The 27,584-nt window shown below is 39.4% G+C and overlaps 1 protein-coding gene across 10 annotated transcripts in view; it reads right to left on the bottom strand.

Annotated features, from left to right (window-relative positions):
• The window catches only part of MBNL2 (muscleblind like splicing regulator 2), a 148,157-nt gene that overhangs the window by 23,856 nt on the left and 96,717 nt on the right, over positions 1-27,584 (bottom strand). For 9 of the 10 annotated variants that reach the window (XM_075852396.1, XM_075852399.1, XM_075852402.1 and 6 more), the window contains exons 3-5: positions 9,895-10,059; positions 6,326-6,526; positions 4,480-4,743 (exon numbers count right to left, since the gene is read on the bottom strand). In XM_075852396.1, the coding sequence (XP_075708511.1) occupies positions 4,480-4,743; positions 6,326-6,526; positions 9,895-10,059 (630 nt within the window). The remainder of the gene's footprint in view (positions 1-4,479; positions 4,744-6,325; positions 6,527-9,894; positions 10,060-27,584) is intronic. The other variant, XM_075852405.1, reaches the window with a different exon arrangement.

Raw genomic sequence — 27,584 nt, 5'->3', positions numbered from 1 at the left:
TTTCCTGAGGGATCCCGCAAAAAAAAAAAAAGTAAACCGTGTTGTATACTTTTTTTTAACATGTGTGAGGGATGCCACTGTATGGCATTTGTCACAAATATACGTAAAACGTACACCTCAGGGAGCTTCCCGAGGACCGGAAACCCTAGGAAGAGTATCAGGTAGCATTCGGCCCGGGGATTCCGTCCCTGGGGACACCCATTTATGTCACTGTCCATATATGGACAGTGATGTCAGGGGCTTTCAATAACGGAGTCCCCGGCCATATATGGACAGTGACATTGGGGGCTCCTACACTCCCGAAGTACTCGGCCAGAGAGCTTTCAATGCTCTGGCCGGGGATTCCGGCATCTTAAAGCTCCTAACGTCACTGTCATGGCCGTGGATTTTGGGTTTTTACATCTCCTAACGTCCCAACGTTATATATGAACAGTGATATCAAGGTCTTTCCCAAGACAGGAGTCCCCAGCCAGAACGCTTGCGAAGATTTGGCTGGGGACTCTGTAGTTAATAGCCCCTGACATCACTGTCCATATATGGACAGTGACATCAGGGGCTTCCCCGGGTACAGCGCTACCTTCTGCCAGAAGTATACGTCAGGACTCCTTCTGACGTATACCTCGGACGGAAAGAAAAAATAAGATTTGAACGGGGCCTAGCTATATAAGTATCAGAATTCTGTCCCAAAATCACTGCATCTTTATGCAACCACTGGCTGCCATTTATATTCTTTAGGCCTGGCTTGGCAACCTGTTTATCTTGTTCTACTAGTAGATCATGGATGGGGGCCTAGTAGGTTGTGGACCAGTCTTTAGTTTAATGCTTCAAACAGTTCAGTTCAAAGCATTAAACTAATGCTAATAGCACCTGGCCTATGCAAGACCACAAGCCGCAGATCTCTCTCTCCCACAAGTATGTAAGCTTCTGCTGAGACGCAGTGGGGGTACTCTGGTGGCATTGTTAATGGGGGCACTCTGGTGACACAGTAAATGGGGGCACTCTGATGGGAATGTGATGGGAGTAGTACACACTTGATTATCCCCACATAGCTTTTGAGAAACATGTGGTGCAACTTACAATCCTATCATTCTGGATAGAATATTATTGCCCTAAATACTGTATAATAATTATTGTATTATACATACCGTATAATGCAATAAACTCTGGCACTGGCGATATAGCCCAAATCCAAATGGTGTAATCTGTATTTATAACATGACTGAACATGCATAGCCTAGAACCAAGCAGTGAATATGGTGTATCATGCATGTGGACTGCGAAGTTGCATAGGGATTGGAAGTAACAAAGTATATCTGCTCCCTGTCTATATGCCCTATATCTTAGAGGGATCAGGTTCCCTCCTTGGAACACGCACTATCAGTCAGACTAGAGAGACACTTTATGGGGCGTCTCTCACTCTAACAGACTCTTGCATCAAGTTTTACGTGAATGGGCGCCATGTAATACCACGTTTCCAAAATGTGCTGTCTGCTTTACCCAGCAGAAGCTCTTAGCAGACTTTCCACAATCAACTGATTTTCATTTGTAAAGGGGGTTGTCCTCACAGGACAACCCCTTCAACTGGTTGGGATGCATGGTGGTTAGTAGTTAGCACGGCTACCTTCCAGCCTGGATTGAGTTTTTCCTGATTTCCGCAGTGGGAGTTTAGGAAAAATGGCTTTCAAATATTTGAGAATGGGAAATTAGATTCACAGTCATAGAGGGGACTGGGACAAATGTAACTGCATTCTCTCTGTACAGCGCTGCAGAATATGTTGGTATCATAAATACTATAAATAATACAAGTTTAAATTGCCTATGGAAATTTTTAAACTTTAGAGATTGTTTATAAAAAAATAAATGTAGGGAGAATATAATATATTTCGCACATTGGATTCCTAAAAACAAAACTTCAAAAAGTAAAGATTGCCCTATATCTTTAAAAGGATTTCAATACAAAACCTGAGCCAATATTTACCATCTGACATGCTTTTTTCTTTAGATTTGAACTGGTAATAGCACCCAGAATAACCCTTTAAGTAAAATTAAGAAATAAACATACTAAAATAACAAATGCAGGAAAAGCTGTATATTTACCTTGTCCATGTAGGAAATGTAAGCGTTAATCTTTGCATTGCCTGAGATTACAATAGACTGTATTCATCTCCCTCATTACAATGCGCGTAGTGAATATGAGTGACAGCTTTGTGCTCATTACCAACGTACAGTAGTACTTGTTAGGTTAGAATGCTGCTATTATTCACACATGTGACTCGATCTGACAAGTCACACTTATATAATGTATTCTTAGCTATTGTCTATCACTACTAATATGGACAATAGCCTTTTGTATGCTAACAAAAGGATTTCAGAATATAAGGTACAATGGATCCATTGAAGTGTATAACCGCTGATGAAGGGCTGAGAGCCTGGACTAACTGTTCCAACCTTGCATTGAGATAGCAAGGTAAAGATTATTATTACAATTATAAATGTGGAAACACCGGCTTATGATGCGCAAAAAAACAAGAGTCCTGATTACATGACTGGATGAAAAGACATCAACAGTTGGACATGGACAAAGGTAGATAATACCATTATGAGTGTACGCCCCATTCATAGAGATATAAAAGAATCAAGCACGAATCACGATAAACATGGATGTAATGTGAATAGACCTGCGGTGTATCTCTTTTGGCATACAGTATATATATATATATATATATATAAGATATTTCCTGTACAGATTGTAATTGTTTCTGGGCTCATTCGTACTGACTGGACATTTCGATCATATGACTTTCCACTTTGCTGTTTTATCTTTCCAGCACAGTTTAGATTTCTTTTAGTGACCTGCTCCCTGAAGTTTGTGAAAAGTAAACAAAAAAACATTAGAACATATCAGAGTTTAAGCTGGGTTCACTTCTGGGTTCGTTCTTACCTTTCTTCTGTTCCATCATATGAACAGAAAAACTGCAGTGCCGGAGCAATTGTATGACGGACACTGATGGTGCTCAATGGTAGCCATCGACTTTAATGGGTTCCATCGACTTTAATTTCCATCAGGGTGTCTGTTGTTTTACCAGTAGAAATTTCGTCAAGCATTTTTGACTGGTACACATTTTAAAAAGGGATGCAGAATATTCTGCCACTATATAAATAACGATTGTATTACTGTTTATGGGGAGAGTTTATCTTTAATTTTCAAATATATAAAATTCCTTGTATTCCCTTTATCAAGGGAAAGTTTGGTTTGAACTTCTACAGCCTATTAGGCTAGGCGTTCCTGGTAAAACTTCTTACAGAGAGGTATCCTTGTATACTGTGTGCTTGTATAGGGAATGCAGGTCAGCTTGCAGAAGTTATTCCAGGGGAACGTTTAACACTTCGTTGTTTCCTTGAGATGTTTTTTGATTGTAATATATAAAGAATGTTTCATTATTAGTACAAGCCTGCACTATAATAATATCATCTGCTTAGAATCGTTCAGGTGCATTTCTTAGATGGACATGGAATAAGGCCCAATGTACATGACCGTAATATTCATCCGTAATTACGTAATCCGTAATTACGGATGAAATTAAGACCCCATTCATTTCTATTGGCCACATACACCTTTCCGTATATTTACAGATGTGTGTCCGGGCCGTAAAAATGATCCGCCAATTATAGAACATGTCCTATTTTTGCCTGCAATTGCGGCACGAACTCGCCCATAGAAGTCTATGGGCGATTCCGCAGTTGCGGACGGGTACGGATGTGTATCTGTTTGCCGCTAGATCCGTATTTTCTGGACAGTTAAAACCCTTACGGTCGTGTGCATGAGGCCTAACATTGTTGTTTTTACTGTAAGTAGGAATTTAGACAAGGTTACAAATACAAACAGAATTACAGTGACTATAATAATAAAACTCCAAGATATGTGGCACATTAAGGTGCTATGGTTGGATCAACCTTGATTTTTCTTAGCGCTGTTCGCAATCTTGAGGGGTAAAACCTGCTGACAGATTACCTTTAAGGTAATTTGCCAATATATTGAGACAGGTTCCCTGCTGATTTACACTATAAAACAAAAACTGGATTTTATAAAATCTTTCCTGCCATGTGCTAGAGGAACAAATGTCTCCCTCCCTTTTCTTGAACGCTACCTGAATCTACCTTATTACTTCTGTATATTGGAAAATAATAGAAAAAAATAAGATTACGATAAACAGTAAGTGAAGAAAAAAAAGTATGTAAAAGTTGGTGACATTTGTTATATAAATCAGTCAGAGCTGAAATTAGATTTACACTACCTTTTCTGCTGAGCAATGTACAGAACTTTCTGAGGCAACACAACATTCTATTTCTTGCCCTAAAATAACATAATTAGCCTGTATGATACAAAAACCTACAGTTGCATATATGTAAAATAAGCTTAACTGACTTGCTTCATACATAACCATACTGAAGGCGGGTGAGTACTTTACTGGCACTTACCATTACAGTTGCAGCTGCAGCAGCTGCTTGCGCCGCTACTGCAGCCTGGTTGGCTTGATGTTGTGCAGCTTTGATTTTGGCCTGCAAATGTGCAGGAGGGTGAAAATATTTGCATTTCTCCCTCATGCAGCGACCCTTAATGTAATCCATACAAACGGTTACAGTATTATCATTTGTATCAATCATCGTGCTGTCTGCTGGGTGCGCAAAGCGACAATCAGTCTCTCCCCGTGCACAGTTTCCTCTCTGAAACTCCCTGCATACCTACATAAGACATACAAGGATACATCAATAAAGGTCTGCAAATTCTACATAGCTGCAATAATGCATAAAATGCTGGTACAACACTATAATCCAAGTTCACAATAGTTGGATATATAGCAAATTCATGGTTCATAAAAGTAGTGAAGAAAGTAACATTCAAATTGCTAGCTGTGTACAGCTAACCTAATATGTGCCTCCCGACCTCCAATGTAAACCAAGGAGTCATATAAAGGTCTTCACTGAGCTACCAGTTTGAAACATCTAGAAAGGAAGCAGGAATTTTCTATTTAGGAATGATGAAGCTCAATGTTACTTAGGATTAAAAATGCAAAAACGATTAAAAAATACAGCTTTTATCTACACCACCATGCAACAGTTTTTTTGTGTGTTAAGTATATGGGAGTTCCAGTGACATTCCTATCTAGGAGGCATATAAATTCTAAAGCTCTCGCTTTACCACTTTACCCATAGTGTATGTACATGAAAGGGGAGGGGAATTGTATGGAGCAGTTTCACAGGCTGAGTCCACTTCATACGCTGCGGGTGTAAGCTGAGTATTACAGCTGACACTCTGCTCTAACTGCTGGGATCAGCGATATTTACCACTCAAAGGATACGGTCAACTGCGACTACGGCATCTAAGCTGTTAGAAGAAAGGGCGATAGTGGGGTGCCGATGGTTGTCGTGGTAGCCTGGGGGCCTAATAAAGGCCTCCAGGTCTGCCAGCTTTGTGCTGTTATTAAGAGGTGCTAGAGGCAGGGCTTAATAGGAGTTGGTAAAAAAAACACATAGTTGGAATCGCCGCATCCGATAAAGTCCAAACTATTACAGCATTACATTATTCAACCAGCGTAGTGAACACCGTAAAAAAAACAAAAAAAAAAAAAACAAACGCCAGAATTGCTGTTTTTTGGTTACCTTGTCTCGCACAAACATTGCAATAAAGAGTGATCAAAAAGTCATACGTACCCCAAAATGGTATCAATAAAAACGACAGTTTGCCCCACAAAAAACACAAGCCCTCACACCGCTCCATCGATAGAAAAATTAAAAAGATCTTGGTTTCAAAATATGGTGACATAAAACAAACTTAAAAAAAAAACGTTTTTGTTTTGTAAAAGTAGTATAACATAACAATAACAATATAAATATGTTATCGCCATAATCGAATTGACTCGCAGAATAACGTCATTTTTACCACAGGGTGAACGCTGTAAAAACTAAACCCAAAAAACAATGGATAAATGGCTTGTTTTTTTTTTTACATTCCACCACAGAAAATAACTTTTACGTTTCCTAGTACAATATATGGTAAATTAAATGGTGCCATTAAAAACTACAACTTCTCCCTAAAAAGCCCTCATATGGTTACGTAAAGGGAAAAATAAAAAAGTTATTGCTCTGGGATTGTAAAAAGGGAAAAATGAAAATGAAAAATGTCTTGATCTTTAAAGGATTAAAGGAAATTCATAGGAAAAAAATAACATTTAGCAGAAAGGCACTATTTAGGCAAGTCTGTTGACTAACATGTGCAAAAACTGACGTACTCATCAATATTTCAGGGTTATGATGTAAGTTGTACCTCCAATTTATCTGTTCTGAGAAGTTTCTGAGTAGATGTAGAACCGGTGACAGATATAGGTGGACTTCCGGGAACAATGAGAGGTGTAGAGGGCAGCATTTCAGTCTGAACTAATCCAACACCTGGTGTCATTGAAGTAAGATATGGAGCAAAACTAATAGCTGTATTAGTTCCTAATGCTGGACCTACAGGAAATGTGGGCTGGAGAAGAAATACATTAGTAAGTGCATCGGAAAAATATATTTAGTGAATTATGAAATAAATACATGCGTAAGATCCAGCACTGAAATTGAATGAAATTTAAAAAAAAATAAAATAATTCTAAATTCTGTTACGCAAGACATTATTTGTGCCAAACATTTAAAAAAATGTAAAATAATGCTAAATTCTGTTATGCAAGACATTATTTGTGCCAAACATTTACATTACAGATATGGGGACATAAATTAATCTAATTGTCTTTACTATTTATATACAGATGTATATCATTTTATCAAGATTTCCATTATAGTTACGGAGTGAGTGAAAAAAAGAAGATAGGATAGAAATATAAGAAAGAAAGATGGTCAATCGTGAATTGGTAAACTCAGTTTTTCCTTTACTGAATTTTGCATCTAATATATACGGTAAGTTAATTATTTCATCTTTCATGTATATGGCTACAACACTATATCTATAAGATGTGCAGTCCTTTTACTTTAGTGTGCTTTATGATGTGATTGTTTAGATCCAGATGCACAGAACACAGATACTAATGGCCACAGACATGAGATAACTGTCAACCAAACATACAATTTTGCTTGTTGTTCTGAAAGACCTACTGCGGATCTTCCATGTTCGGCTGGTACTCACTTGTAATCTAACATCATGCTGCAGTGGCAAATATGTGACTGATTGATCATTATACAAATCTAATTACGTTTTGTCTGTCAATAGATACCGATTGTAATGCACCTGAAGGTACAGATCTGGATCCACCAGGTTACAACGGACTCGCTCAGACTAAACCCAGGAGTGGGTTTTAAGGAACTCCCCAGTCTTTATCCTTCAACCCCTGTACAGGGATCTGCAGGGAATTTCCCAGGTCGCTACCACAGGAGTAGGTCTGTTGGTAATTTTCTGACGATTTAGAGGAAAGGACTCCAGGATAAATGACAAAACCAGAAGGCAAAATTGTAATCAGACAGGCAGAGGTCAGGGTAGGCAGAATTCGTTCAAGATGTTAGACGAGCAACAGGTCAGGGCAGGCAGAAGACAAAGGAAAGGGTCAAATAACTAGCCTAGTCAATAAGCAAAGTACAAAAGGGGAACCTGACTAGTAGTCAGGGAAAGGTGGGTACAGGTGAGATAGGAACACTTTTGTCGTGCGCTGGCCCTTTAGGAAGCCCAGAGTCAGATGCTTCAGGAGTAGAGTGGTGGCAGCTAGGGAGACGGGAAGCATAATGACTAGTAGGAAGAGTAGGATGTCTGCCAGGAAAGAGTGGAGGAGGGAAAGGAGCCCGGAGGAGAGCAGGACTGCAGGCAGGAGAAAGTTTGACTGGGCAACGAGGGCTTACACCCATAAACCATAATATTAAAACCACTGAATAATATTGATTATTCAGTTACAATGGCACCTATCAAGGGGTGGAATATATTAGGCAGTAAGTGAACAGCCAGTTCTTGAAGTTGATGTGTTGGAAGCAGGAAAAATGGGCAAGCGTAAGGATCTTAGTGATTTTGACAAGGGCGAAATTGTAAAACGACCGTGTTAGAGTATCTCCAAAATGGCATGGGGTGTCCCCAATACACAGTACTTAGTACCTACCCAAAGTGGTTCAAGGAAGGTCAACCGGTGAACCAGCGACAGGGTTATGGGTGCCCAAGGAGCATTGATGCGTGTGGGGAGTGAAGGCTAGCCCATCTGGTTCGATCGCACAGATTAGCTACTATAGCACAAATTGTTGAAAAAATGAATGCTACCTATGATAGAAAAGTCAGAAAAACCCAGTGCATTGCATCTTGCTGAATTAAGGCCAAATAGCCACAGACCGATCAGAGTGCCCATGCTGAGTCCTGTCCGCTGTCAAAAGTGCATACAATGGGCATGTGAGAATCAGAACTGGACCATGGAGCAGGTGGCCTGGTTTGATCATTCACGTTTTCTTATACATCATATGGTTGACCAAGTGCGTGTGAATTGCTTACCTGGGGAAGAGATGGCCCAAGGAAAACTGTTCTGCTGGAAAACCTTGGGTCCTGGCATTCATGTGGATGTTACTTTGACACGTCCCAACTACCTAAACCAAGTACATCCCTTTATGGCAACAGTAAACCCTAATGGGTGACAGTGGCCTTTTTCAGCAAGATAATGTGCCCCGACACACGTAATTTTTCAGGAATGGATTCAGGAACATGACAAAGCGTTCAAGGTCTAGATTTGGCTATTAAATTCACCAGATCTCAATCCAATCAAGCATCTGTGTAAAAGAAGTCTAATCCAAAGGGGCCCCACCTCGCAACTTTCATGATCAAAAGAATCTGCTGCTAACGTCTTGGCACTAGATAACACCTTCAAAGGTCTTGTAGAGTCTATGCTTTGACGGATCAGAGCTGCTTTTGTGGCACGAGGGGGACCTACACATTATTAAGCAGGTGGTTTTAATGCTATGCCTGGAATTGCAGATCAGCTTTATTCATGGAAGACCCTTGTGGTATCACTATAAAAAAGGTAATGCTATATAAAAACAATATACTAGAAATAGCATTACATAGCTCACTAACTTTCACTCATGTCTGCTTCTACAGGCTACTCTAATTTTGCCAATTGTGTTTTGTATTTTTTCATCAGTTCAAAGGAAACAAAATGTATACATGATGCATGTCTAAGGTCTATAAGGTGTCTAGAAGAATTCATCAGATATATAAAATTTACTATTCCCAAGTGTAAAGGGGATGTCTGGGACTTTGGACATATTAAAATACAGGTGGGAAATTGATCAAGAGTATACTTACTAATTGAAGTAAAGAAAATTCTGCCATGCTCCTCACTCCTGAAAACCACGGTGACATCACATCCAGCAGTCACATCCAGCGCTAGACACGTCACTGTGGCTGTATCATTTACATGTAAGGGACTGCGACAGAATTTTTCATCAACATGAATTTTGTAATTGTGTTTTTTTTTCTATTTCATGCAGGTTCCCACCTGGATTTTTTTATTTTCAGTACAGTACAGAACAACCCCCTACTATGTTACCACAATAGTGATCAAATGTTATAAAAGGAAACAGATTCTCAATATTTTACCAAATACTTCTTGTTTAAATCCATGGAGGTTGCAAACTGGCAACAATGAGTAATACTAAAATAAAGCCAGTAATTCTGGTGACCATTCTGTACACATGTTGATGTAGTTTGGAACTGATTACAGAGAACCATTCATAGACCTTCCCCTTCCTGTCACTCTTCATGTCAGAAAACTGGTAATCTCTCATTAGAGCGCCAGTCATCATGGTTTATCCCTGAAGAAAACAAAGCCAGGCAGACGTTAACATACATGTGAGGGTGTACAGTGGAAATGTACTTACCATTGGCTGCAGCTGTGTACCGGGGAACATGAACTGCATTTGCTGGGCAAGCATAGCCGCAGCTGTTTTCTGCTGAATCAGATTGTTCCTGCCATTAATTTCTAGCTGGGTTTTTAGGTGTGTTGGCGGATGAAGATATTTGCAGTTCTCCCTTGAGCAACGTCCCTGAAAAATTTAGAATTATTATATTTAGTAATTTTTTCAAGTCTGATACATTATCAGTGAGGGGCATTGAAAACAAGGTTTTCTAAGCTCTATGCAACAGTTTATCAGATATGTAAACTATGCGTATTGTTTTGCACATGAAACCAAAGATATTTGGAATGGTATACTATAATGTACAGTCATCAATTGTGTGCTGTATACCATGGTAACAAATAAAGAAATTGGTTTGAGAGTACACATCCAAGATCAAGAATAATAGAAGTAAATTATAAAGGCCAAGCAACAGAGGCTTAAGTTCTTCAGCCCTAATGCAAAATCTATAACAGTGCCATGCATTTACCATGTACCAGGTCTCTTTCAACGTAGCAGATGGACCTTTAAAATCCAATAGGTGCACATGTCGGAGCCATATGAGTGCCGTACGTCACAGATATTCTCCACAAAATGCAATTTTTGGGGAATTTTTATGGAATACAATAGAAAAAATATATATATGCCTCTGTATGAAATTGGAGGCATACAAAAGGTACAGTGGAGCCACTCGGCTGTTTCCGTCAGTCCCAAAGACATTGAATAAAGCAGTGGGCGTATTCTCGACCGCCGCTACATTCAAGCTCCACCCGAAAACCACAGATCCTTCTCACTGCAGCCACTGCAGTGAGAAGGATCTGGGGGTACGGAACACCCTGTTTTGGAGATACATGGGGGTCCAAGCAGTCAGACAATTATCACTTATCCTGTACATAGGTGATAATTGTCGATTCTGGGACAACCTTTTTAAAGAGTACCTGCCTTTTCAGAATTAGTCGTCAGGTAGTGTACATGGGGAATAACACTATTCCTGACCTTTAAATGACTTGTATTCTACATTTTCTAGCAGCTTCCCCTGTGCAAGCTCTATCTCTATTTGTCAGCTGTCCCTAAATACAGCTCCTGAAGGGGCGGAGACTGACTGCTATTATGTCTCCCATACACAATACACAGAGGAGATCCTTCTCCTCTACCTCTCTTAAGCAACAGGATGGAGGACATTATATAGATGTAATGAGTAGTGTAAAGGCCCATTTACATGGGCCAATGATTAAACAACAGAGCGTTTGTATGAACGCTCTTTGACAATCATAAACATGTAAACATATCAGCAATCATGTGGCAAAGAGAAAATGCTTGCTTGTTGACTGATCGTATATTTTATGCAGCCTATAAAATTATCTTTGTCGGCAGCACATCTCCCCGTGTAAACAGGAGATGTGCTAACAACAAACTGGGGAACTAACAATCGTAATAACATTCTTCCATCCCCATGCAGTTTGCAACAGACAAAGTAATAGGGCCTATAAATGAGCGCCAATCCACTTGTTATATCGGCACTCAACGCTTGTTATAGGCAGAAGTGCCAATGTAAACCGGCCTTTACTGTCAATCCTGCACTAAGACAGGAGAACACTTACTAGAAGCAGCAGCCTCTCTGTGTGTCTGTGTCTCTTTCTCCAGCTGCTCCATGCTCCTCCCTCTCCCCTCTTTATAGACTTCTATGGGCAGCAACTTTAACCTGATCCCTCATTGTAGCTGAAAATCTGTCTCACCTCTGCCTCTCTGAAGATGGCTTTTAGAAGTGAATTGAGAGTGAATGATCAGTTCATGAGGCGGCGGGAGTCTGATAAGTTAAAAAATAGGCATTTTCTGTAATAAGGTGTGTTACAAAGTTTCTTAGCTTCGTTTGTACTAATGATTTATGGAAAGTTTGTTAAAACGACAGTGACCCTTTAATCCCATTTGGATTTTGCACAAAATAGGCCTGTTATAAACAACAGCATCTCATAGGTGCCCTTAAAAAATTGATGTATTGAAGGGCCACGCAAATTGCATATTGAGAGTCTAATACCTGTACATTCTCATGTGGATATAGTTCAAAGTCTCTGCAAATCAGTAGCACTAAACATAGGAAGGAATGTTGTTGATTCACTCAGACCTCACACAGAAAAATCTCTTTGTGTTTGATGCACTCTCATTTGACCTAGGAATGAAGGCACAATACTGTAAGTTTGACGAAACCGACAAGTGTATTGCCAAACTCCCTGTTCTCTGTATCGTACAACATAATGTTTTCTCCATTTGGTTTCGTTTAATGTTTGACATGTCAGACTGCACAATATGATACAGTTATAAAATAACAAAACATAAGGAGTTAACATGTTTGTATGAATGAATCACTTGAAGTCAATACACTGTGTTTGATTTAATGTGTTAAATATCTCTTTGTTGAAAGAAGAGTAAATGAGGAAAGCTATACGAGAGATGGTCATGCTGGTGCCATCACAAGCATCTTTTTCATGGCAGTTTCTGCAACAGGTTTCCATATTGCCATTTGGTGAAAGGCCTTGTCTATATGCCAAAATGAGGTGCTGAACAACACAACATCCTGACAGATGGCAGCCTCGGCTTTATTTCAGTATATTAACAGATCTTCATGTATCAGATAGCTAAGCTACTCATGGTCAGTCTGGTCTACTTTATCCTTCTGAGCAAATATCTTCTGAGTCAGCTTTGGGTCTGATCTGGCTGTAAGGAGAAGATGAAGACGTCTCATATTTCTCCTAAAGAATAATAGAAATTGATTTCAAGAAAATAATGTGTATAACTGTTTATCTGTGATTGAATCCATAAGAATTTTTTTTAATCTCAAAGGGCATTAGGTGTGGCTATAAAGTTAGTAAATACAGTTTTGGGTTTGCTATAAAATAACAATGTACCCAGAAATTTAATGCAAGAAGGTTCTCAGTTCCCACAAGTAATGCTAATGAGGACATGCATCTTTGCATCAAAAAATGATTAATGCAGTACACTCCTATTAAAGTGGATCTGTCACTAGATCATATAAAATGAACTGGTTACTCAACTGAATAGCATTGTCTCTGTAATTCCAGCGCTATTTTTTTGACCCCTCCATTCCAGAGATATGGCCCACCGTTGCGTTGGCTCCCTATATGCTAATTTGCGGTAGTTAGCCAAATGGGCATGAACTGCCCACATGCTGCCTTGATCTCATTGGTCAGCATCAGAGGCAGGGAAGCTAGCTACTCCCCTTTGGCTATTTCTGGAAAATTAGCAAATAGGGAGCCAACGCAACAGTGAACCATATTTCTGGAACAGGGGGTGTGGGCCCAGGAAGAAAAAAATACAGTGCTGGAATCAGGGAGACAGCGCTATTCAAGTTCAAGTTAGACCAGTTAGAGACCTGGGGGTTGTCTGACCCAAGAGAATATGTGGGTTACAGAGCGAACCCCTTAATCAGTCAGAAAGCTCCAGCAAATAAAATTGCTGAGGTCTACGCATTACATGGACATCCACTAATTTCAAGGGTCTATTTTCTCAGCAGCATTGCTGCAGGAGTTGTGATCACTCACTAAGTTGTTCCCCTAGCAATGATAGCTGATCATAGTGGATGCCACCCGCAGGCCCCCTGCAATCAACATATCTTGGAACAGCTCAAGAAAAAAGTGGGGTGGACAACTCCCCAGATAACGTTTACTGATACTCAAAACTCCCCAGATTTATCAAACAATATAAATGGCCTTTTTTATAAATATGATTCACATTCCCCAAGCTCCAGACAGTTTTAATACAGACATTACTAACACAGATGATAAGAGTGATTAAGAAATGACCTTAGGTATTTGAATTCTATTTTTGTGCCTGCCAGTCTTTTAAATCATTACACTCTAGAAGGACTGACCTTTAGGTTATTTAAATCTATGACTATGAGTTCACATTGTAAAGGGAAGAAACTGGCAAAATCCAAAAGTCCTCATAAAAAAACACTGTGAAAAAAAATAATTATATTGTTTATAGTTTCGAGCAGTAGTATGAAATAATTATTTAAAATAACATGTACAGTATATGTATTTATGGATCCGCAAAAAAAGGGGAGGCTACAAATGAGGTCACCAACATGACCCAACCCCTTAGGGTCACAGGATCGCTCAGGCGCCATTTTCTTGGGGAATCCATATTGCATAGCTACGCTTCTGCAATTGCGGACGTCTACGGATGCAATTGCTTAAGCAATTAGAGGAGCTTAAGCTGCCACCCAAACAGTAAAGTTTGTCTTTTTAATCAAGTAGGAAAACACACGTGGTTAACACCAGTAGCTAAATCCCATCCAGTTAATTATCCACAGCCTTGTCTCCAGCTGAGGAACCTCCTTCTGGCTAGTAGTTACCTCCCATATTATGCAAGCAAAGCATTGGCAGCTGACAAATATATGTCTGCTGACAAGGCAAATTGTGGCTTTGATTAAAAGGAGATTGAGCTTCCAATATCCTATCTCCAAAGCAGTCATGTGTGTGAACATGAGGAATAACACAAATTCTAACTATGATATGACTCGTAAACGTCAGTTTTTTCTAAACTCATTTCCAGAGAGGGAGGAAACCATCCTGTGTATAGGAGCCATCATAGCAGCTAGATAGAAGAGGCGAATCCTGCTCCCCTATCTCTATCTGTCACACATACAAGCAGCAGAATGGAGGACATTTACTGAGCAGTGTAGCTGAGAATCCAGGACTGGGGTGAGATAAAACACTAGTAGCTGCAGCAGTGTCTTTCTCTCCTCTGTCTCTCTCCTCCTCCCTCCCCTCTCCATTGACTTCGCAGTGACTCTCCTTTGATTGAATCACAGGGATCCCGTTTATGCGATTGAGGCCAATACCTTATCTGGACAGACAGCTCAGTGTCCCATTGAAGGACCACAGAGCTATTTGACCATATTTTCTGTAGTTAGGGCATACTTAGGTATGCCCTAACAACTGCCTGTGTACTATCAGTACACAGGCTAATGTACTGGCATAGATATATGCCAGTACATTATAGTTAAAATACAAATATGAAAATTAAAAATCGCCTTATGGTATTAAAAAAAAGTAAAATGAATAAGTAACGTTAAATTAATAAAAATACGCACAAATTCACATTGTGTACAATAAATAAACTTTATTAACCCCTTCCCGACATTTGTCGTATGGATACGTCATAGAAAGCTAGTGCTTCCCGCATTTTGCAGTATCCATACGACAAATGGACTTAAAAAACGATACCAAAATTTCAGTTTTTTGGTCACTTTGCCCTACAAATATTGGAATAAAGAGTGATCAAGAAGTTGCATGTATCCAAAAATGGTACCTATAAAATCTATAGCTCATCTCTCAAAAAACAAGCCCTCATACAGCTTCGTCAACGAAAAAATGAAAACGTTATGGTTCTCACAACTTGGCGACAGATAAAATACATTCTTTTTACAAAAGTTATTGTGCGAAAAGTTGTAAAACATAAAAAAGTGCTATAAATTTGGTATTGTCGGAATCACACTGATCCACAGAATAAAGTTAACAGGTAATTTAGAACGCATGGTGAACGCTGTATAAGAAAAACCTAAAAAACTATGCCAGAAATGCAGTTTTTTGGTCACCCAAAAAATAGGATAAAAAGTGATCAAAAAGTCACATGTACCCCAAAATGGTACCAATAAAAACGACAGCTCGTCCCGCAAAAAGAAATTCATCGTACCACTACGTCTATGAAAAAATAAACTTAGTTAAGGCTCCAATAAGTCAGGAAATAAAAATATGCAGCTGTGCAGGCCCGAGGGGAACATTTCTGTTTCAAGAAGTGAATTATCAAGGTCCTAAAATAAGGGAACCAGGAAGGGGAGGGCCCAAACATATCTGCTGGAAGCGAGGGTGCCCGCATTACACCAGATCAAAAGAGGATAAGAAAGTACACCATTTATCAGTGCGACAATGGCCTGTGCATAAAGGATTGATTCACAGCGTAACAAATATCTATGGATTATTTCATTGTGGGTTTTTTTACCCCATTATTATACCACCTGACTATGCCCCTGATGTACTCTGCCCAGCTTACATATGCCCCCACAATATAAACTAAAATACCGCAAACAAAACTACTACCAAGCAAAATCCACGCTCCAAAAGCCAAATGGTGATGCCTCCCATCTGAACCCTACAGTGTGCCCAAACAGCAGTTTACTTTCACATATATGGCATCACCATACCCGAGAGAACCCTTTTAACATTTTTTGGGGTGTGTCTCCAGTGGCGCAAGTTGGGCACAACATATTTGCCACTAAAATGGCATATCTTGGGAAAAATGTTCATTTTTACTTTGTACCATACACAGCGCAATAATTTATGGAAAAGACCTGTGGGGTGAAAATGCTTACTACATCCCTTAATAAATGCCTTGAGGGGTGTAGTTTCCAAAATGGGGTCAGTTCTCAGGGTTAGGCCTCAATTTCGCATGGTGCTCTTTCACTCCTGAGCCTGGTCGAATGTCCAGGTAAAAGATTATGGCCACATGTAGGGTGTTTCTAAAACTGGGAAACACAGCATAATAATTAGAGAGCTGTCTTGTTATGGTGGCACAAGCTGGGAACCACATATTGGCATATCTATGGAAAAAATTAAATTTTCACTCTGCAACATCGAGTGCACACTAATTTCTGCAAAACACCTGCGGGGTTAACATGCTCACTACACCCCTAGGTGAGTACCTTGAGGGGTCTAGTTTCCAAAATGGGATCACTTCTGGGGGGGTTTCCACTGTTTTGTTCCCACAGGGGCTTTGCAAATGCGACCAGAAACCAATCCAGCAAAATCTGCACTCCAAAAGCCAAATGCCGCTCCTTCCATTCTGAGCCCTACTGTGTGCCCAAACAGCAGTTTATGACCACAAATGGGGTATTGCCGTACTCGGGAGAAATTGCTTTACACATGTTGAGCTTCTTTTTTTCCTTTATTTGTTGAGAAAATGAAAAATTTTGAGCTAAAGCTACATCTTATTGAAGAAAAGGGACTATTTTTATTTTTACTGCCCAATTCTAATAAATTCTATGAAACACCTGTGGGGTCAAAATGCTCACTACACCACTAGATGAATTCCTCAAGGGGTGTAGTTTCCAAAATGGGGTCACTTGTGGGGGGTTTTCACTGTTTTGTCCCCTCAGGGGCTTTGCAAATGTGACATGGCCTCCGCAAACCATTCATGCTAAATTTGAGCACCAAAAGCCGCTCTTTCCCTTCTAAGCCCTGCCGTGTGTCCAAACAGCCGTTTATGACAACATGTGGGGTATTGTTTTACTCAGGAGAAATTGTTGCGGTGTTTTCCCCTCTAGTCCTTGTGGAAATGAGAAAAAATTAGCTAATCCAAGATTTTAATTTTCACGGCCTACTTCCAATAATTTCTGCAATAAACCTGTGGGGTCAAAATGCTCCCTATACCTCTAGATAATTTCCCTGAGGGGTGTAGTTTCCCAAATTGGGTCACTTTTGGGGGATTTCCACTGGTTTGGCACCGCAAGAGCCCTTCGAACCTGACATGGTGCCTAAAATATGTTCTAATGAAAGGAAGGCCCCAAAACCCACTAGGTGCTCCTTTGCTTCTGAGGCCGGTGCTTCAGTCCATTACCACACTAGGGCCACATTTGGGATATTTCCTAAAACTGCAGAATCAGGGCAATAAATATTGAGTTGAATTTGTCTGGTAAATCTTTCTGTGTCACAAAAAAAATGGATTCAAAATGAATTTCTGCAAAAAAAAAAGAAATTTGTACATTTCACCTCTACTTTGCTTTAATTCCTGTGAAACGTCTAAAGGGTTAAGAAACTTTCTATATGCTGTTTTGAATACTTTGAGGGGTGAAGTTTTTTTTAAATGGGTGACTTATTGGGGGTTTCTAATATATATGGCCCTAAAAGCCACTTCACAACTGAACTGGCCCCTGTAAAAATAGCCTTTTGAAATTTTCTTGAAAATGGGGGAAATTTCTGCTAAAGTTCTAAGCCTTGTCACATCCTAGAAAAATAAAAGGATGTTCAAAAACGATGCCAATCTAAAGTAGACATATGGGGATGTTAATTAGCAACAATTTTGTGTGGTATAACTGCCTATCTTACAAGCAGATACATTTAAATTTAGAAAAATTATAATTTTTGCAAGTTTTTGGTGTTTTTCACAATTAAATACTGAATGTATCGAGCAAATTTTGTCAGTAACATAAAGTCCAATGTGTCACGAGAAAAAAGTCTCAGAATCGCTTGGATAGGTATAAGCATTTCGACGTAATTACCACATAAACTGAAACATATCAGATTTTAAAAATGAGGCTCTGTCAGGAAGATCAAAAGTGTCAAAAGAGGGAAGGGGTTATATATAAGTACCAAAACATAAAATAATAGAAACATATTTGGTATCGTCACGACCGTAACAGTCTGCACAATAAATTTATTTAAAAAAATTGAAGAAAAAGGCCATACTTACTGATAAAAGGTGAGGTTCAAGCACCAGTTCCCAGCAGGATGCAGACAAGCCACAATGCTACATCTGACTTGTCTACACCCTGCTGGGTACTTGTGCTTGAACTTTTTTTTTAAGTAAATATATTTCCTTTTTCTGTGATTTGTTACAATAAATGTATAGCATCATTTATGATGATCGGTGTGTGCTGTAAAAAAGAAAATAAATAAAAACTGCTGCGGAACTGAAAGTTAATATAGATTATAGGCTAATGTATATGTATAAAAAAACAACACCTACATAAATTACAACTGGTCCCGCCAAAAACTAAATCTTATACAACTACATCGGACAAAAAATAAAAAAGTTATGCACAGAGTAAAAATAAAAAAACTGGTCTGGAATTTAAGGGGTTAAAGGTATTTACAGTACACCAACAAGTGAATGTTTTCATTTTGGTGGACTTCTGAGAGTCTACCACAACCACAATTTTCGGACTTTGCTGCTAACTATCTCATTAAATTGTATAAGGTAATCACAAATGTCAAAGTAATAGTCTAAGCATTTTCAACAACAGGACTTTGCTACTTACAAATAGCCGGCTACCTTGCACACACTCAAGGCAGACATCTCCATCTATTGCTTGATACTCTTTTTAGAATTCATCCGTTACTTCAGTCAGAAAACAATTAATTTGAGCAAACATGTTTTTGTTCTTATCAGTTAGTTTAATTCAATGTTATATCAAGTATGTCCTGTTATATAGAAGGAGGTCAAGATTAATCTCTCTTACTCATCAGCATGTTTAGGAGGAATAAGCATTGATGACCTTGTCAAAATTCAATGAGATAGATTTAACCTAAAAGTTTTGGCCTACCATATTGTTAGATATAGTGTGCCAAGGATAACTAAGACAAGTCACATCTATAATCAAATATAATATTCCGAGCAATATCTAGTAAATGTGTTATGAACCACTGGTGTTTCCAATGATACAGAGCTGAGTCATATCTGCTGCCAGTATATTGCTGAGCAACCTCTGAAGCCAAATATATAAAGAGACATGTAAGGTCTGAAGTGATACTAGCTGACAATTATAATGTTCCAAGATTTATCATGATTCAAGTGTAAATGTGGCCAAAAACATTATATATTTGTTGGCAAATGCTGCTAATCTTAAAGTGAACCTGCCACCTCTCCTGACGTGTGTGTTTAACCCCTTAAGAACACGGCTAATTTTGGCCTTGAGGACAGAACAATTTTTTTACATTTCCCTCTTTGCATCCCGACGCTCATAACTCTTTTATTTTTTGTACGACGTAGTTTCTATGAGATTTTGTTTTTTGCGGGACGAGTTGTACTTTATGTAGGTACCATTTTTTGGTAAATACATTATCGTTTAATTTCAACAAAATTTTATTTTGGCGAAAATGCAGAAAAAAAGCAGTTCCGCAGCAGTTTTAATATTTTTTTATTTACCTCATACACCGATCATCATAAATAATGTTATACATTTGTTGTACAGGTTGTTACGGTCGTGGCGATACCAAATTGGTCTATATTATTTCATGTTTTGGGACTTATATTTTAAAAAGTTTATTTATTATAAAAAAATGTGTGTTTCTGTGTATTTTTTTTTACTTTTTATTTATCATTAATTTTTTTTACATTCATTTAACTTTTTTTTTTAATCCCATAAAGGGATTTATCACTTGATTTTTATTTTGTAACTGTAATGTACTGGCATAGATCTATATGCCAGTACATTAGCTTGTGTACTGATTGTACACAGGCAGTTGTTAGGGCAGACCTCAGTATGCCCTAATAACAGGAAATATGTTCAGACAGCCCTGGGGTCCTTCAATGGACCCTGGGCATCTGGCTATACGAGTTATAGCTGTGATTGCGTCACCTCTCCTTGAACGCCGCGATCAGATTTCATCACGGCATTCAAAGGGTTAACGGCGGAGAAAAGATGTTTCTCTCCTCTCCGCTGTCAGAGCGGTGTCGTGGCTGTGTATTACAGCCGTTGCCCCGCTCTCGATCGCACGAAGAGACGGCTGTCACACAGGACAAGAATGCTTGTCCTAATGCGCCAAGTACTCGCCGCGCAGGACGAGCATTCTCGTCCTGTGTCGGCAACCAGTTAAGTAAATACTTGTATCCCCCATAAAATAACAATTCTAGAGAAGCTTTTCATGTGTCTAAAATGTGAATAGTGTTTGTGTCTAAAGTTTAAGCCGCTTGTGTGCTGCCCATTCTGAGTGTGAGGAGTTGATTTCTGGCATGTGTCAGTGCCGTGTATGGAGTATGTTTCAGTAAATGTGACACGTGTGGCATGCATCTAATATAAACTTGGCTACATCTGTATTAATGGTGTATATGTGGCATGTGTCCAATATGTGTGGTGTGTGACATGTGTGAGGCATGTGTCCAATGTGCGACCAACATGTGTGCAACATAAAATAAACAATGTGTCAGGGGGGCGTGTGGCATGTGATAAATGTGTGAGAGCCGTGTAAAGAGTATGACCTGTATATAGTGTGAATTCAATTTGTACAGATTCATTCTATTAATGTTTGTTTGCGTGTAATTTTATATATATATATATATATATATATATATATATGTATGTATGATATCTTTGCATAGCTTTGTTGCCATTGAAGGGAAGAGGCAAAGGCACAAGGGCCCTCTGCTGTTAGTTTTAGCCCTATGCTGACTAAAAGGGGGTTACCTCATGAGACCACCCCTTTAAATACTAAGATCCTACAGTGGCTATCCACTTTGTCAGAACATCAACATCCATATCTAAAAATTGACCTATGACAATTGACAAAAAAAAATATCTAAAAAACTAAAAATTAGAACAGTTTAGGGGAAAATGACAAACAGTGAAACCGTTATTTTACAAAGCTTCTAAATTTAACAGCACATTAGACAACATTAGACTCACACAAAGCCGTTCTTCCCAGCTTCTCTACCTTCTACCTTATTGCCAAGGAGGTGCCAAAGTCACCAAAACAGTTCAATAGCCTGGAACTACAGGTTTCATCCTGCTTTACTTGCCCAGTAGCTTCAAAAGTTAGTAGATGTGGTTCTACAGGTCATATACGGCCTTAACAAATTTTCTGAAATTATGGGCCACAAATAAATAAAAACTATACATGTTTATTCAACGGCGTTATTGTCTAATTAATATAACGCCATTGAATAAACTTGCATACAGTAGTTTTTATGCAATATTCCATTGCATGATACATTTATACTCCTCTACACTTTGGGATAAGTTTGTCACTTTGATAAAATCCCTTTAACCCCTTCCCATCTGCACCATGTAAATTAACGGGATAATGCCATGGTTGCTAGCAAAGGATTGAAGGATTGCTGAACAGGGCTTGATAGCATGTCTGTGTATACAGATCACTGACAACAATGATCTAATAGGCTGTTACAATTTGTTCACTGTTATTAGTGATCTGTAAATGAGGAAGCAGTTTAGGGCCTGTTCACATCAGCATTGGCTTTCCGTTGAGGGGTTTTCGGCGGAGGTTCCCGGCGGGTGAACCTCTCAACGGAAAGTCAAACGTAAATCTAAGCTTCCGTCTGCATCACCATTGATATTAATGGTGACGGAAACATTGCTAATGTTTTCCATTTGTCCCCATTCCGGCAGGTTCACGTTTTGTTTTGACGGAATCAATAGCGCAGTCGACTAAACGGATCCCACAAAAATAGTACACACTTCTGCAAACCCACACGCACCAAATTTAGGCATTCTGCATGACACAAACGAGTCAGATGCTTAGAAATTAATTCAGTCAGGGATAATGTACTGTACCTTACCCAACCCAGAAATAAGTACCCCCAGCCACCAATTTTAGATTGTTCTACTAATCTGCTTTTGCGCCTTGGCTAAAAAAATAATTCTGTACTTAGATGATTGTCATCTATGTACAGGGGCTGCATCTAAAGCTAAGGGAGAAGATACATTCAAAGCTAAAATAGGGGTTTTGTTCTTGGTGCTATAGTGACGTCATACGTTACACAATGTACACATACTTGACATTACTATGCACCGAAAAATTAGAGGATTCCTTTTTGTGGTAACAATTATTCATTGAACAAACTCCCTTAAAACAGCATGAAAACATGAGGAAAAACTGTATTTACAAAAATAATTAACCCCTTAACGCTCCATGACCTACTATTAGGTCATGCTAACTGTAGCGTTCGCGCTCAGTGACCTAATAGTAGGTCATGGAGTAAACACGGCGCCGTTCGCGCGGGGCGCGTTCATGAGCTGTGATAGCTGCTGTTTCCGACAGCAGACTATCACTGCTCAATGTGCCGGGACCGATCGCGGAGCTCCCCCGCCGATTAACCCCTCAGAAGCCGCGTTCAATAGCGATCGCGGCTTCTTAGGGGTTAATCCGCCATCGCCGGCCTGCTACACGATAGCGGCCGGCGATGGTGACTATGGCAACCGGACACCAAACAATGGCGTCCGGCTATGCCATAGACGGAAGCCTAGTGGGTCCTGACAACGTCAGGACCCACTATGCTTGCTGTCAGTGAGTAGCTGACAGCTCTAATACACTGCACTACGCATGTAGTGCAGTGTATTAGAATAGCGATCAGGGCCTCCTGCCCTCATGTCCCCTAGTGGGACAAAGTAATAAAGTAAAAAAAAAGTAAAAAAAAGATGTGTAAAAATAAGAAAATAAAAGTTTTAAAAGTAATAAAAGTAAAAGTCCCACTTTTTCCCTTATCAGTCCTTTATTATTAATAAAAATATATAAACAAACAAATAAACTATACATAATTGGTATCGCCGCGTCCGTAACGGCCTGAACTACAAAATTATTTTGTTATTTATCCCGCACGGTGAACGCCGTAAAAAAATATATTGATAAACCGTACCACAATCACAATTCTTTGGTCACTTCACCTCCCAAAAAATGGAATAAAAAGAGATCAAAAAGTCGCATGTACCGAAAAATGGTCCTGATCGAAACTACAGTTCGTTACGCAAAAAATAAGTCCTCGCACGGCTTTATTGATTGAAAAATAAAAACGTTCTGGCGCTTAGAATAAGGTAACACAAAAAGTGAATGATTGTTTACAAAACGTATTTTATTGTGCAAACGCCATAAGACATAAAAAAACTATAAACATCTGGTATCGACGTGATCGTATCACCCCGCAGAATAAAGTGAATATGTCATTTATAGTGCACGGTGAACGCTGTAAAAAAAAAAGTATACAAAAACAATAGTAGAATTGCTGTTTATTAGTCACCACGCCACCTAAAAATGGAATAAAAACTGATCAAAAAGCCGCATGCACCCCAAGAAAACTACAATGGATTCCTCAAGGGGTCTAGTTTCCAAATTGGGGTCACTTTTGGGGGGTTTCCAATGTTTTGGCACCACAAGACCTCTTCAAACCGGACATGGTGCCTAATAAAAAAGAGGGCTCAAAATCCACTAGGTGCTCCTTTGCTTCGGAGGCCGGTGCTTCAGTCCATTACCGCCCGAGGGCCACATGTGGGATATTTCTCTAAACTGCAGAATCTGGGCAATAAGTATTGAGTTGTGTTTCTCTGATAAATCCTTTTGTGTTATAAAAAAAATGGTATAAAAAGAGTAAATTTCACCTCTACTTTGCTCTAAATTTCTGTGAAACACCTAAAGGGTTCATAAACTTTCTAAATGCTGTTGTGAAAACTTTGAGGGGTCTAGTTTCTAAAATGGGGTGTTTGATAGGGGTTTCTAATATATGGGCCCCTCAAAGCAACTTCAGAAATGAACTGGAACCTAAAAAAATAAATAAATGAGGCAATACTTCGCTTCTTACATTATACTGATAATGAGCCGTGCCCACCCCGAGATGACCCCAGTTTTGACCGTTTGGATAAACGGAGACCCCTATTAGACCGTTTCAGTGCCCGGTTTTCCCAAGCATACACCCCCGAGAAGTGTTTTTCTATTGATGAGTCCCTGGTACATTTTAAAGGGAGGGTTCAATTCCGCCAGTACCTGCCAGGTAAGAGGGCAAGGTATGGCGTGAAGATGTATAAGCTGCGAGAGGGCATCAGGGTATACCTACAGATTTAGGATATATGAAGGAAAGGCCACCCGCAAACCAGACTGCATCCTGGACTACAATAGGTACATGGGAGGGATGGATTTGTCAAATCAAGTCCTGAAGCCCTACAGCGCCATGCGGTGTGGTATAAGAAGCTGGCCGGGCACATCATACAGATGGCATTGTACAATGTGTACGTGCTACGTCGATGTTCAGGCCAGAGGGGAACTTTCCTGGAATTTCAAGATCTAATCTTTAGGGACCAGGAAGGGGGGGCACCCAGTACTTCTGGAAGCGAGGCCACACGCATCGTACCAGGGCAACACTTTCCAGGAGAGGTTCCCCAAACCGGTGGAAAGGGAAAGAGTCAAAAGAGGTGCAGAGTCTGCTATAAGAGGGGGATAAGGAAGAACACAATATACCAATGTGACACGTGTCTCGAAAAACCAGAGCTCTGTATAAAAGATTGTTTTAAAATGTATCATACATCCCTTGATTTTTAATTTACCCTGATGCACTCCGCACAGCTTACCCCCCTCATCTTTCCCTTCTGAGCCCTGCCGTATGCCCAGGCAGCTGATAACAGCCACATGTAGGGTATTGCCGTACCCAGGAGAACCCACATTACAATTTAAGGGGTGTATATCTCCGGTGGCGCATGCTGGGCACACTATATTGGACACTGAAATGGCATATATATATATAAAATTGCAAATCTCACACTGCACCATCTGCTGCGCATTATCTTTTACACAGTACCTGTGGGGTCAAAATGCTTACTACACCTCTAGATGAATGTCTTAAGGGGTGTAGTTTTTAAAATGGGGTCACTTCTCGGGGGTTTCAACTGTACTGGTACCTCAGGGGCTTCTGCATACATGACTTAGCACCAGAAAAGCTCCAGTAGGCCAAATGGTGGTCCTTTTCTTCTGAGCCCTCCCATGGGCCCAAACGGCAGTTTATCACCACAAATGGGGTATTGCCGCACTAAGGACAAATTGGGCAACAAAATGGGGTATGTTGTTCCTTGTGAAAATAAGAAATTTTGATCAAAAATGACATCTTATTGGAAAAAATATCATTTTTTAAATTTCACAGCCCAATTCAAATAGGTGCTCTGAAAAAACTGTGCTGTCAAAATGATAACAAAAACCATAAATGAATTCCTTGAGGGGTGTAGTTTCCAAAATGGGGTCACTTCTGGTGGGTTTCCATTGTTTTGATACCTCTGGGCCTCTGCAAATGCGACATGGCACCCGAAAACCAATCCAGCAAAATCTGGACTCCAACAAACACATAGCGCTCCTTTCCGTCTGAGCCCTCCCATGGGCCCAAACGGCAGTTTATCACCACAAATGGGGTATTGCCGCACTATGGACAAATTGGGCAACAAAATGGGGTATGTTGTTCCCTGTGAAAATAAGAAATTTTGATAAAAAATGACATCTTATTGGAAAAAATATCATTTTTTTCATTTCACAGCCCAATTCAAATAGATGCTGTGAAAAAACTGTGCAGTCAAAATGATAACAAAAACCATAAATGAATTCCTTGAGGGGTGTAGTTTCCAAAATGGGGTCACTTCTGGTTGGTTTCCATTGCTTTGATACCTCTGGGCCTCTGCAAATGCGACATGGCACCCGAAAACCAATCCAGCAAAATCTGGACTCCAACAAACACATAGCGCTCCTTTCCGTCTGAGCCCTCCCATGGGCCCAAACGGCAGTTTATCACCACAAATGGGGTATTGCCGCACTAAGGACAAATTGGGCAACAAAATGGGGTATGTTGTTCCCTGTGAAAATAAGAAATTTTGATCAAAAATGACATCTTATTGGAAAAAATATCATTTTTTTCATTTCACAGCCCAATTCAAATAGGTGCTGTGAAAAAACTGTGCGGTCAAAATGATAACAAAAACCATAAATGAATTCCTTGAGGGGTGTAATTTCCAAAATGGGGTCACTTCTGGTGGGTTTCCATTGTTTTGATACCTCAACACCTCTTCAAACCTGGCATGCTGCCTAAAATATATTCTAATAAAAAAGAGGCCTCAAAATGCACTAGGTGCTTCTTTGCTTCTAGGGCTTGTGTTTTAGTCCACGAGCGCACTAGAGGCACATGTGGGACATTTCTAAAAACTGCAGAATCTGGACAATACATATTTAGTAGTATTTCTCTGGTAAAACCTTCTCTGTTACTAAAAAAAAATTGAATAAAATTGAAAGTCAGCAGAAAAAATTAAATTTGCAAATTTCATTTCCACTTTGCTTTAATTCCTGTGAAATGCCTGAAGGGTTAAAAAACTTTCTATATGCTGTTTTGAATACTTTGAGGGGTCTAGTTTTTAAAATGGGGTGTTTTATGGGGGTTTCTAATACATAGGCCCCTCAAATCCACTTCAGAACTGAACTGGCACCTTCAAAAAAAGGCTTTTGAAATTTTCTTAAGAATTTGAGAAATTGCTGTTTATGTTCTAAGCCTTGTAACGTCCAAGAAAAATAAAATAATGTTCAAAAAACGATGCCAATCTAAAGTAGACATATGGGAAATGTGAACTAGTAACTATTTTTGGTGGTATAACCGTCTGTTTTTCAAGCAGATACATTTACATTCTGAAAAATGCTATTTTTTGTAAATTTTCTCTAAATTTTGCAATTTTTCACAAATAAAGACTGAATATATCGACCAAATTTTACCACAAACATGAAGCCCAAAGTGTCACGAGAAAACAATCTCAGAATCGCTTGGATAGGTTTAAGCATTCCGACGTTATTACCATATAAAGTGAAATATGTCAGATTTGAAAAATGGGCTCTGAGCCTTAAGGCCCAAACTAGGCTGCGTCCTTAAGGGGTTAATATCTGTTACAATTTTAAATAAGAAAGCCCTATGTGTCCCAAAACAAAAAAATTAATAAATCAACTAGTATACAGCATTCCAAAAGCTGAAATTTTGCTCTGGGCATTTCTCCAATTCATTAAAATCTGCGGATATCTGACTACATGATGTGAAAAACAAATGAGCACATATTAGTAATGTCTAAGCTCCCCAAATACATCTACAATGTACAGCACAACTGTATAGAAAAGGATTATATATTAAGTGCCGTCAAGTTAAGT

The sequence above is a fragment of the Rhinoderma darwinii genome, chromosome 2 (genome assembly GCF_050947455.1).
Source record: "Rhinoderma darwinii isolate aRhiDar2 chromosome 2, aRhiDar2.hap1, whole genome shotgun sequence".
NCBI lineage: Eukaryota > Metazoa > Chordata > Amphibia > Anura > Rhinodermatidae > Rhinoderma > Rhinoderma darwinii.
This window is presented reverse-complemented; position numbering and strand designations above follow the sequence as displayed.